At 44.3% G+C, this 12,024-nt stretch overlaps 1 protein-coding gene across 2 annotated transcripts in view; it reads right to left on the reverse strand.

Moving 5' to 3' along the window:
- Positions 1-11,322, reverse strand: part of RIOK1 (RIO kinase 1) — a 32,307-nt gene extending 20,985 nt beyond the window's left edge. The window contains exons 1-9 of one of the 2 annotated variants that reach the window (XM_074985917.1): positions 11,172-11,322; positions 10,537-10,648; positions 7,539-7,731; positions 5,772-5,862; positions 4,042-4,111; positions 3,534-3,576; positions 2,669-2,761; positions 378-490; positions 155-235 (exon numbers count right to left, since the gene is read on the reverse strand). In XM_074985917.1, the coding sequence (XP_074842018.1) occupies positions 155-235; positions 378-490; positions 2,669-2,761; positions 3,534-3,576; positions 4,042-4,111; positions 5,772-5,862; positions 7,539-7,731; positions 10,537-10,607 (755 nt within the window). In that variant the 5' untranslated portion in view covers positions 10,608-10,648; positions 11,172-11,322. The remainder of the gene's footprint in view (positions 1-154; positions 236-377; positions 491-2,668; positions 2,762-3,533; positions 3,577-4,041; positions 4,112-5,771; positions 5,863-7,538; positions 7,732-10,536; positions 10,649-11,171) is intronic. The other variant, XM_074985918.1, reaches the window with a different exon arrangement.
- Between the last annotated feature and the right edge of the window lie 702 nt (positions 11,323-12,024).

Here is a 12,024-nt window from a genome sequence, read left to right on the forward strand (position 1 = left end):
AGCCCTGAAGGCTGCGACATCTCATCCCACCAATTTGCCACACAGATACAACACAGGGGCCACTAAGCAGCAACCGGTTCACACTCACTTCCATTCCCACCAGCAAAAAAAATGCACAAGGCACATGTGCGCCTAAGTTAAACATAAAAATCACCTTATTAAATTCCTCATCTCTTTTTCTGCCCATGTCTTCACCATTTTCCTCGGGTTTCCTTTACAATATCCATGACGAAATCTTAAAAACAGAAACACACCACAAATATTTCCATATTGTTCTATTTATGGAATAACGGTGACATAAATTAAGAGCAATCTGTAGGTAAATGCAGTTAGTTCTGGAAAGGTTTGCTGTCGTTAAAGAAAGAACACCAACTCACCTGAATTCCCCGCTCACATACTTATCCCGATCCTTAAACATCAAAATAGAGGTTTTATAAATCTTTATTGCTCTGTTCCCTCCATTCACTGTGCTGGCATGATAGACATTAGCCTATAAGGGCGAACATACAAGAACCAGAGTTAACATCTTGGGAACAGTTTAAGAACTGAAAAGTTTGCTCAGGCAACAGATACCACCAAAAACATAATTTTTGGAAGAGAAATTAAAGCTTTGGACTTTGTCATAGGGTAGCATCTCCTTTAAAGGGAAATGGGTCTGAATCCCACCTGTGATACAAAGAGGGGTGAGCCAATAAGGCTTCTGGCATAGATAAGGGAGAGACTTCGGGTGAGGTAGTGATCTGAGCCTGATCAGCTGCAGAGAGTGAGATGGCTACTGCTAGAGAACCTGAGACAGCAGGGGAAAGAGGGTTTTGTTCTACTTTACACTTGCGCCGACAGACTCTGCCAGTCCAGAAAGAACTAAATGGCTACGTGTACACTTAGGAAAAACTTTGAAATGGCCAGGAATAAGGGGATTTCGATGTTTGCAAGGTCCTTTCAAAAACGATCCCCACATAGACGAGCCGCGCGTGAGCAAAATGCGGCACTTATGAAGTGCCACGGCTGGCAGCATGCTAATGAGGCACTGAATATTCATTCCAGCACCTCATTAGTATTCTTCAATTTGGCCATTAGCATGGCCATTTTGAGGTTTTTCCTAAGTGTAGACTCGGCCACTGAGTGTAAATCCAAGTGGGCAGTCAGCTACTGGAAGCTGTATGAGGACTTAATAAATTGGACCTTGGACAAGGAATCTTGTTTTTGAATACCTTGCACAATGTAAATTTAAGGAGAATGGAAGAAAACAGAAATTGAAGCAAGGGTGCTGCCAGGACACCCAAAAATAGAAGGGGTGTTCTGGTGATGGCAATGGTGTTACAGACCTCAGTCCCAGAGACCCATGCACTCTTCAGGGTGCCCCACTGAAGTCAACAGGGTTTTGCTCAGACCCAGGGACTATCACAGAAAATAACTTGCAGGACTGGGATCAAGAACTACACAAAAAGGTGTTAATGTGTGTAGAACAGTCTAAAATATGTATTCACAATACAGATACAGTAGAACTTCACAGTAATAGCCAGGGCATTACAACTAACTAGACACAGGGCTGATCCAAAGAAATCCAAGAACCCTCAACTCTCACTGCTGCTCTGAGCTGTGTCTACACGTGCGCGCTACTTCAAAGTAGCGGCACTAACTTCAAAATAGCGCCCGTCGCGGCTACACGCGTCGGGCGCTATTTCGAAGTTAACTTCGACGTTAGGCAGCGAGACGTCGAAGTCGCTAACCTCATGAGGGGATCGGAATAGCGCCCTACTTCGACGTTCAACGTCGAAGTAGGGACCGTGTAGACAATCCGCGTCCCGCAACGTCGAAATTGCCGGGTCCTCCATGGTGGCCATCAGCTGGGGGGTTGAGAGATACTCTCTCTCCAGCCCCGGCGGGGCTCTATGGTCACCGTGGGCAGCAGCCCTTAGCCCAGGGCTTCTGGCTGCTGCTGCGGCAGCTGGGGATCCATGCTGCAGGCACAGGGTCTGCAACCAGTTGTCGGCTCTGTGGATCTTGTGTTGTTTAGTGCAACTGTGTCTGGGAGGGGCCCTTTAAGGGAGCGGCTTGCTGTTGAGTCCGCCCTGTGACCCTGTCTGCAGCTGTGCCTGGCACCCTTATTTCGATGTGTGCTACTTTGGCATGTAGACGTTCCCTCGCAGCGCCTATTTCGATGTGGTGCCGCGCAACGTCGAAGTTGAACATCGACGTTGCCAGCCCTGGAGGACGTGTAGACGTTATTCATTGAAATACCCTATTTCGATGTTGCTACATCAAAATAAGCTATTTCGATGTTGGCTTCACGTGCAGACGTAGCCCTGGTCTCCAAAGAGTGGTCACATCAACTTCAACACGACTACTTGCACAAGTGAGGACTACACATATGATAAGGAGTGACAGCACTTGAGTGTACCACTCAAATCCCTGAAGTATGGTCTAAATGGAAGTTAAATACTGCTTAATATTTTGATTATCAAACAGAGTTCAGTAGCTTCACTATTGATACATGATGAAATTCAAGTAACAGACATCACGTTTTACAGTAATAAAGTGTTTGACACACACAAGAAAATTGATATAGTGCCAGAAATAAGTATTTTAACATTTCTCTTTTATCACAGTAAACTTCCATTCAGTTTATAAAGAAAGACTGTAGCATGCCACTTGGAATGAATCTTACTTCTTTTCCTGTGCTGATGCAGCCATTTATTTCTGATATGACTCCTCTTGTTAACATCTTGAACAGAATCATTCGTGTTCTTGGATCTAATACCTCATGGGAAATTAAAAAACAAAAATAAGCAAAAACTTACTTTATCCAGTTTACTGAAACTATTATTGTACTAATCCATCTTAAACTGAAGAAAGCATAGAATCAGAGCATCTCAATAGACCAAGCCAAGCAGAATTATATCAGGATAGTATTGTTTCTCCTATAATTTTGGAATTATCTTTAAAACTTGGGGTAAAATATGTTTGTGACTCACAAACACCTGATTAAGGATGCACATCAAATATTGTATGCAACTCCTAGGCTAATGCTACTGAAGTGTTAGATGAGTAGTTTCACATACGAAGTATTAAACGTACAACGTAACTATCCTAAAATGTATCTGCCATTCAACAATAGCACACGGTGGGCCTTTCGGTAGACAGGCCTTCGGTAGACAGGCACACTAGTTTTAGAAGCAAAAACGTGTGGATTTTAAAAAATAGGATTATTTCACCTTTGCCATGGAAAATTCCACTTTTGAGATAAAGCTGAGATGAAATTCTACGTCTATCAACAAAATCCCTGTTGGGTACAACAGCAAATCATAATACTTAGCACCACAATGTTCTCCAAACCACCTCTGAAAGCAAACACAATTTTTATAAAATAGCTGTATTCAAAAAGACAAGAAAAAGATGGGGTGAGACCATGATCCCACTTAAGTTAAGGAGTGGTTTGCTCTTGACACCAAAGATGATCAGATTTTACCTCTGGTTGTTGATTCAAATGGAAATAACCCCTTTACAAAGCATGTGATACATTACAAACATACCTGTTCTACTGTTGCTCTGTCTGATTTATCTTTGACTCGATACCTATTGGAAATGAAAATATAACAGCATGACATAATTTACTCAGGAGTAATAGCCACAGCTGCAATAATTTCTGAGGATGACCAGCCAAGAAAAATACAGGTGAGGACAGGGAAAAGAGAGGAAGTATCATTACATTAAATTGAGATTCCTTTCCTGGGAAGTACCACCAATATTTTCTGTCTTATTGGCTAATTCCACAGACACTGAAATGAATTAGACTTGTCACTGACTGCAAAGAAAGCAGGATTGAGACCTAGACTTAGTGACTGGCTCAGCAAATTGTCCTATTTTATGGAGGGGGGGAGTTTAATTCCAAAAAATAAGCAATACACAGAACATATACATTCTCCTAACTTTTAGTTTATTCAGCATCACAGATCATGCTGCAGCATGTAGTCGGAAAGTATCTGAGGGTAGAAGAGCTTTCAATAAATCAACAGAAATGCAGCCAACCAAAGTACTTACATATCTGCTTCCTTTTGTCTAGTCTTTTCTGTCACTTTGTTTATAACAGAGTCAGCTAGATTTAACCTATCTGAAAAATACATTAAAAAAAACAAAGATCAAAAAGGTTTTCCACCCCACACAAAACTGCAGCCACAATTCTTCTGCCAACAGACATATCATACGCTTTCAAGATACATAAATACTTGAAACAAGATGATCAGGTTTTCAAAATACATGAACTAGTGGCATGAATTAACTTAATTAAGCTTTTCTCCTCTGTGGGCTCGAGACCTACTCCAGGATTATAGATGAGCAAAAAGGGGTGCTGCACTAGTGATTAGACAGTGCCTAGAAATGTTGTCCTTCAGATGTGATGTTAAACAGAAAATCACTCTGCCCATCTCTCAAGAACCTTAAAAAAAAGCCATTTTTCCCAGAGTAAGCAATAGCCCTCAGTGTCCCAATCAACCTTTTTCTGAGTAATGCTAAGGCTACAGCTACATTTACCAGGAACGTCGACAGCTGCCATTCAATTTTAGGTAATCCAACTGCATACCTAAAATTGATTTTGCAGCTGTCGACACTGGGCCCTGTTGTCACTGCAGAATGTCAATGGGACTGCTCCTCCCTCTGACATTCCTTAATCCTTGAGGTTCTCAAGGATTTCCAGGTTCAAAAACTGATCCCAGAACATGCTGTTTTTCACGTGTGAAGTGGCACCCCAGAAGATTGAACCAAAGCGTTCAATCTTCCACAGCTAGGTTAGACCTAGCCTAATTTTGATATTTAAGGCGACAAGTGACTTTATACCAAGTGTACTGCTGCTGTTTGTGTCTATAAATCACTGCCCTACTCATTCACCTCATCAGTTTGGGTTTCTATTGGTATTCTAGATACTAGACAAAGTCATTTACCCTGGTACACATTTGCTATCACAAGATGCCAGGGTACGTTACACTGCAACTTCACTTCTAAGTGAATATATAGAGAACTGTAGAACCAAAGAAGATGACCTGCTGCAGTTTGAGAGTGATCAGATGATGGTCTAATGGACACTGAGTCCCTCCAAGCCAAATGTTAGCTGTGTCTGCACTACAAAGTTTTGCCTACAGAAGAGGCTTTCTGTCAACAAAACTAAGGTGTATCCACAGTACACTAGAATCTGTCGACAGAACACAACCTTTTTCCTGGCAGAATTATGTCTTGAAAGTTTGAGGCACAGCGCCTCTGTAGACGGATTCTGTAGACAGAAGAATAGTGTAGATACTCTGGGGGGGTCCCTGTTTCCAGAGCTTCCGGTTGACTGTTCTGTCGACGTGAGGTTGGGAAGTCTGGCCATTCTGTCGACAGAGGGAGCCCCTAGTAGGTGTGGACATGCTCTGTAGATGAAGTTCTGTTGGCAAAACTCTGCCAACAGTGACGTCTGCAGACAGAACTTCGGAGTCTAGACCCAGCTACACTGTTTCTGGGATGAAAACTATGGAAGAGTTATTTTGTGTAATAAGGAAGAGGCAGAGAAGAGAGAGAGAGAGAGACTGATCTCTGGAGAGGTGGTGGTGGTGCAAGGAATGATCTTTAAAGACAAACATGATTCTGAAGGCGACATCCAATGCAAACACTTCTAACCGTTTGGTAACAGATGGCTAGCTATAATGCCTAAAAGCCCCAGCTCACTGTAATCAGAATTAGTCACTGAATGTCACAAAGGTGTACCTATTACCGTAAGATGACAACAGGATTATACTTACCAAGATTAATTTTATGCTCAAATTTTCTTAGGGCCTTGTCTGTTGGAGTGGACATTTTTGCTGAATTGCAATTAGGGGTCTGTCTATTTGCCTGAAACAAAGCATGTGTTACATAATTTGCCTTACCTAAGTAGCCCACAGATATACACAGTAGCTGGGGGTGGGCTGGGGAGGAGAATCAACTTATCTAGTTTGATCTGCTCATGTGTCAACACCTGTACAAGCTTATCTGTATTTAGGAAATCTTAATTAGTCGGGGTATGCGCATAGTTTAGAACTGGAAATGATTTTAGTTAAGAGAAAACAAAACACATGTGGGTTCAATATCTTATTAGACAAGTGTTCAAGGAGAAGGTGCTTGTTAATTAGGGGACTGGCAGTAACTGAGTCAGACCAGCATATTTTAGCTCCCAAGAGGGAACAAGAGTACCAATGATGGGCAAACAAGGAAAGAAAATAGCAGCAGAAAGATAGAGAGAAAAACGGAAAAGGGTGAGTCGGGGGCGGGGGGGGGGGAAGAGATCAAAGAAGGGGCATGCATGGCTTGTCAAAGGCATCAGTTCCTATAGCTAATCTGCTCCAGCCCCACTCAATGTCTGGCCCAGCCAGCCCCCTATCATTAACCCCTAACTAGAATGCTCCAAGAACACTCCATGCATAACCCCTTTCTCCTCAGGCAGAAACAGACAGCCCCGGAAATAATTTTGTGCCAGCTACAACATTCTATAACTGACCTCCCACACATTCTACAACTCACCCCGCCCTGATGTCCCCAGGTCAAAGAGAAAAGGAGAGATTTTCTATTTCTACTGCCCAAGATAAGAACACAATGAAAAGCACATTCATTTTCAAATTCTGTGGGTTAAATAATTCGGACAAGATTTCTGACTTGAGAGCATCCCCTGTAAATCCAGTCACTTTCAGTGTTTTCATCAGTTAGCTCACCTTCTTTACTAATGACACAGAATGCACACTTGCTCTCCCAGCTCCCTAGCCACAGTTTGTGTGTGTGCGCACGCACTGAAGAGGACAAAGCAGTGATATCAGGGTGCAGGGAAAAGTTGACTGGAAGAGAAGCTGAAGCCACAAGGGAGACAATGTAATAATAGTTGAGGAAAGAGAACCATTGGGGGATGGTAAGAGGGCGGTATTGGCCAGGATGTACTCTCTCTCTGTGTGTGTGTGTGTGTGTGTGTGTGTGTGTGTGTGTGTGTGTGTGTGTGTGTGTGTGTGTGTGTGTGTGTGTGTGTGTGTGTGTGTGTGTGTGTGTGTGTGTGTGTGTGTGTGTGTGTGTGTGTGTGTGAGAGAGAGAGAGAGAGAGAGAGAGAGAGACGAGGCCAGGGAATGCTCCTAAGCTGACAAGTCAGGGAGAAATCCCACCTTGAATGTATGGTTGGGGTCACACTCACCTATCATTAGGGTGACCATATCTCCCATGGCCACATTCAGGATGGGGGGGGCGCTCCCTCCATCCCCGAGCCTTGGAGAAGCGGCCAGGATGGAGCAGCCAGGGTGCTCCCCTTCCCCCAGCTAACCTGCCAGCTCCCTCTGTTGGCGAGCACACACTGACATACAGTATGTGCTCTCCAGCAGGCAGATACACCCGCACAGCAGATAGGGGACCATTACCTCCTCTTAAAAATAAGTCAGGACACCTCTTTGGCATCCCAAATATGGGACCGCCCCGCCGAAATCATCATTCCCCTTGTGTAGCTTCATTTGCTATTAAGTACTCTGAAAAGTGTCCTGAAACGTTCTTTAACGTACCTGTAGGTTGCAGCCTCCAGGTGCAGTAAGACGCTTGGTGAGTCTTCCAACTGAATCATCCCAGTCCCACTCTTCATCCTTGTCATCATCTTCATCTTCATCAGTGTCCACTTCTTCAGACAAACCTGATTGCTGAGTTTTCACTGTTATTTCCACCTCCTCTTTCACTGTTTTGGTGCCCTGGGTAGATTCACTTTAAAAAAAAAAAATCCTGATACACATTACCCATATTAGCAGAACAGTCGTGAAATTAATTTATAGTCATCCATAAGAATGAAATAGCAAGGCTACATCTCTGCTCAATACTTTATTATTTCGTCTGCCCCGACACAGCAACCCAAGCTCCTCTGCATGGTGGATGGGTTTTACTGGAGCACTTATAGCTATCTTCCTTTGCTCAAATGCTGTATTGTAATTCATTCAACTATTCCATTTAGTGAATCCTTCTACCAAGTGCCTATACTAGAAAAGACCATTCTGTTCACTCTTCAAAGGCAGACACACTCCACTGTCCTAACAAACAAGGCTAAGCTAGGCTTCTCACTGAGATGTTCCCCAGCCAGGCCTTACCTGGTGATCTGCAGAAAGCTCAACAAATATCCAGTCTGAAAGATCAACAGATCAGGGACTAAAAGTGATGACTTAGAAAGGAACATTTAGTTGTTACAAGTGCTTATCATCCACCCTAAGCCTGGTCTCTACGGTCCGTCAGCAGTGTTCCCTCAAACTTTTCTATTCATGGATGGAATATATTTTCTTACATATACCAAGGCATGTGTGGATGTGCACCATCATAGAACACATGCTGCCAGCTGTGGGCAGCTTCGGGTGCTCCGTTAATCAGCCGGACAGCACCTGAATCTCTTCTGGGAGCCTGCTCAAGCACACAGCTTACAGGGAACACTCTCCGTCAGTTTCTTTATATTCTTCCCATGCATCTCTAACTTCTCCTTAGTCACCTCGGGGTATGTCTACACTGCAACAAAAGACATGGATGCAAGTGGTCCAGTTTCAGCCTGACTCAGACTCAGGCTGCAGCCCTGTAAAATAGCAGAGTAGATGTCTGGGTTCCAGCCTGAGCTCAAACGTCTGTTCTGCTACTTTTAATCTCACAGCATAAGCCCTGTGACCTCAAGTCAGCTGACCCATGCTCTGACACTTGGCGCTACGGGGTTTTAAACCGCAATATAAACATAATCTCAGACATTTATAAGGTTCCCTCCTATCTCAAAACTAAACTATAACCTTAGTCTGAGAAATACCAGTTCTAGATTCCTGATCCGTTTCTATGCGGTCCACAAGATCTTGGAATCGCATTTAACAGGAAAATGAGACCATATGCTGCAGAGATGAAATGTACCCCTCCCCAGCTCAAAACCTAAGGAAATGTGTTCTTGGAAGAAGTTCAAGGATAATTTGGGAGTCACGTTTTACCTTCAACATCCAGGAAACCCACAGATTTGCCACAGCCCTTCCAAGGTTGCTATTTCAGCCTATGACCTACTATTGCTGCTCAGCACTTCCTATATTGGGATTTTGAACCTCTACATCATCATGAATTCTGAGCCTCTCTACATGATAAGCAAAGGAGTGAGGCAGCCTCTGTGTATATAATAAAGCTGTCACATGTAGTTGTAGATCTGCAGAGTTCAAGTAGGGCAGAATGCCTTGCATGGGCCCAATGGCTGGCGGGGGGGAAGGAGGAGGAGAGGAAGCAGAAATTTCACCTTAAGATTATAATTTATCAACCCTTACCTTCCCTCCCCATTACATTTCTCTGGTGTGTCCAGAGAAAGCTACTATTCCGTATACTCAATCTCTCATTCATAATTGGGACTCTACCAGATTATCAGAACATAAGAATGGTCATACTGGGACAGACCAATAGTCCATCTAACACATGATCATGCCTTCTTATACTAGCCAGATGCTTCAGAGGGGTAACCAGAACAGGACCATTATTGAGCGATCCATCCACCATCCAGTCCCAGCTTCTGGCAGTCAAAGTTAGGGCAACCACATCTCCCTACCCCAAATAAGGGACAGGGAGATATGAGGGTGGGGACAGCGGCTCCCAGCTGCACCAAGCCCCAGGGAGCTGGTGCTCCCCCCTCCCCGGGGAAGCGGCAGCCACAGGTGTTTCCGGCCGCACCCCCAGTGCCCGAGGGCCTAAATATGGGACAATTCATCCCTTTTAAAAAATAAGTCTTTTTGGTAATACGGGACCATCCTGCCAAATACGGGATGGATAGTCACCCTAATCAGAGGCTTAGGGGCAACTCCGAGCAGGAGGCAGCACGACTGACCATCTTGGCGAACAGCCATTAATAGACCTACCTTCCCTTAAAACTAGTTATATTTTGGGCCTACCAACGCCCCCGGCAACGAGTTTTACAGACTGACTATGGAATGTCAGATGCAACACAGGTTTTGTTAAACAAAAACCACACATACACACACACACACACAAAACTTTTCACCATCCAAATACATCTTTCACAAATTCTCAACATAATGAAAATATTATTATTATTTATGGTTTTATTTAAACAATTTTCTTTCTAAACAAAAAGAGACTTATCCATTCATTGAAACAATTCAGGAGAATCAAAGTAAAATTGCAACAAAGCAATCAAGTCAGCAAGAAGATCCACAGCAGTAAACACTATACCTATACTGTTTGCAAGACCCGGCAAGCTTGAACCCCATGATGAACTCTACCAAAAGGCCATCTGTACCATGCACTAGGTCTTAGGGACCACAACAGCAGGGGAGTAAAAAACAGTTCCCCATGGTGTATCATAGTATACACACATACATGGAAAAAAAAAAAACAAACCTTGTCCCCACATCTTACCATCAGAAACCCCATCACACTGCCCCATGTGTCTGACACTATCTTAAAAACACAAGTGGGGAGGGAGTGAAAAGAAAAACAAAACTCTGCTCTAAGTTTTCACGATTTTAAAATAATTTTGGCAGTTCATTTCCTCCTTACCTGTCTGAGGAGTCTGCATCATCAAATTGTCCAGGAACTGTTCTGCTCATCATCTCCTTCCTGTAATTCATTGTTGCAGTAGATCTCCACACCACTTACAGGGGACTGAAATCTGTGTCATATGCACAATGTGTCAGAGACATCCTGTACCGGGTGTTTATATGCTATATTCTAAACTAGGTGGAGTTTGTTAGGTCGACCTCTTAGGCCAAAGCTATCACCGATAAAAACAACACCTGAAAGACTAACTCACTTATTTGGACATAAACTTTTCACACCCCCATCAGTGTTCCCTGGAAGCCGTGGGCTCACGTGGCCCTTTATGAGAAATTCGCATGTTTCCTATCTGATTAGCACAGCCCCAGATAGATTTTGTGTTTCCATGTCTGGTGCACAGTCACACACACACCTATGTCCACATAAATATTTCACCCAGGTATGAAAAAAAAAATCCACACCTGGACGAAAAACACGAGAGGGAACTCTGAGTACAGTATACACTTCGCGTGTGTTGTACACTGTATGTTGCTCTGCACACGTACGGTGCATTAGGTAGGCAGATGTGAAAAAGAAACACACAGAGAGAGAGAGAGAGAGAGAGAGAGAGAGAGAGAGAGAGAGAGAGCGCTGCCTACCCTGCTGCTTGGAACCCAGCCTCCCAGCTGCGCGCGGCCCCTTCGCTAGGACCGGGGCTGCCGCTCCCTTGGGGCGGGGCTCGGCCCCCTCTGCACCCGGCGTTCCGAGCTCACACACGCAGCCCCGACAACCGCCAGCGTCGCTGCTCCCTTCCCGACCTAGCCCCGCCCCTAAGAACCCCCTCCGTACGGCACAGCCAGAGGCTCAAAAAGCCTCGGATGCGACCGCACGCTGTTTTCTAAGCTGCAGCCACCCGAGGGCAGGTCTCATTTAAACCCGTGCCGGGGCCCCGCGCCACGACCGTGCCAAGTAAATAAATACCGGACGCACAAACGCGTGCGTGAGTATGTACAGCAGCACAGTAGGCACGGGCAAAGTGCCTACTTGCAGCTGTGCATTCCCATAAGCCAAGTAGGTGCACAGACAGTACATCTCTCACACATCTGACGAAGCGGGTCTTTGCCCACGAAAGCTTATGCTCCAAAATATCTGTTAATCTCTAAGGTGTTACAAGACTTCTTGTTGTTCTTGAAGATATAGACTAACACGGCTCCCTCTGTGATACATCTCTCACAGAAGACAGCAACACAGGCCCTAGGCTACGCACACACATCAAAACCACATACATGTAATGTTTATGTGTCCAAAATGTACATACCTAAGTACATTTAGAAATAAAGGCAAAAAGTAGATCATACTCGTGCAAATGAATGTGCCTGCATGCCACTATTATTTTGTGACAAGTATCAGAGGGGCAGCTGAGTTAGTCTGTAGCTTCAAAAACAACCAGAAGTCCTGTGGCACCTTATACTCTAACAGATATTTTGGAGCATAAGCTTTCATGTGCAAAGA

The sequence above is a fragment of the Carettochelys insculpta genome, chromosome 2 (genome assembly GCF_033958435.1).
Source record: "Carettochelys insculpta isolate YL-2023 chromosome 2, ASM3395843v1, whole genome shotgun sequence".
NCBI lineage: Eukaryota > Metazoa > Chordata > Testudines > Carettochelyidae > Carettochelys > Carettochelys insculpta.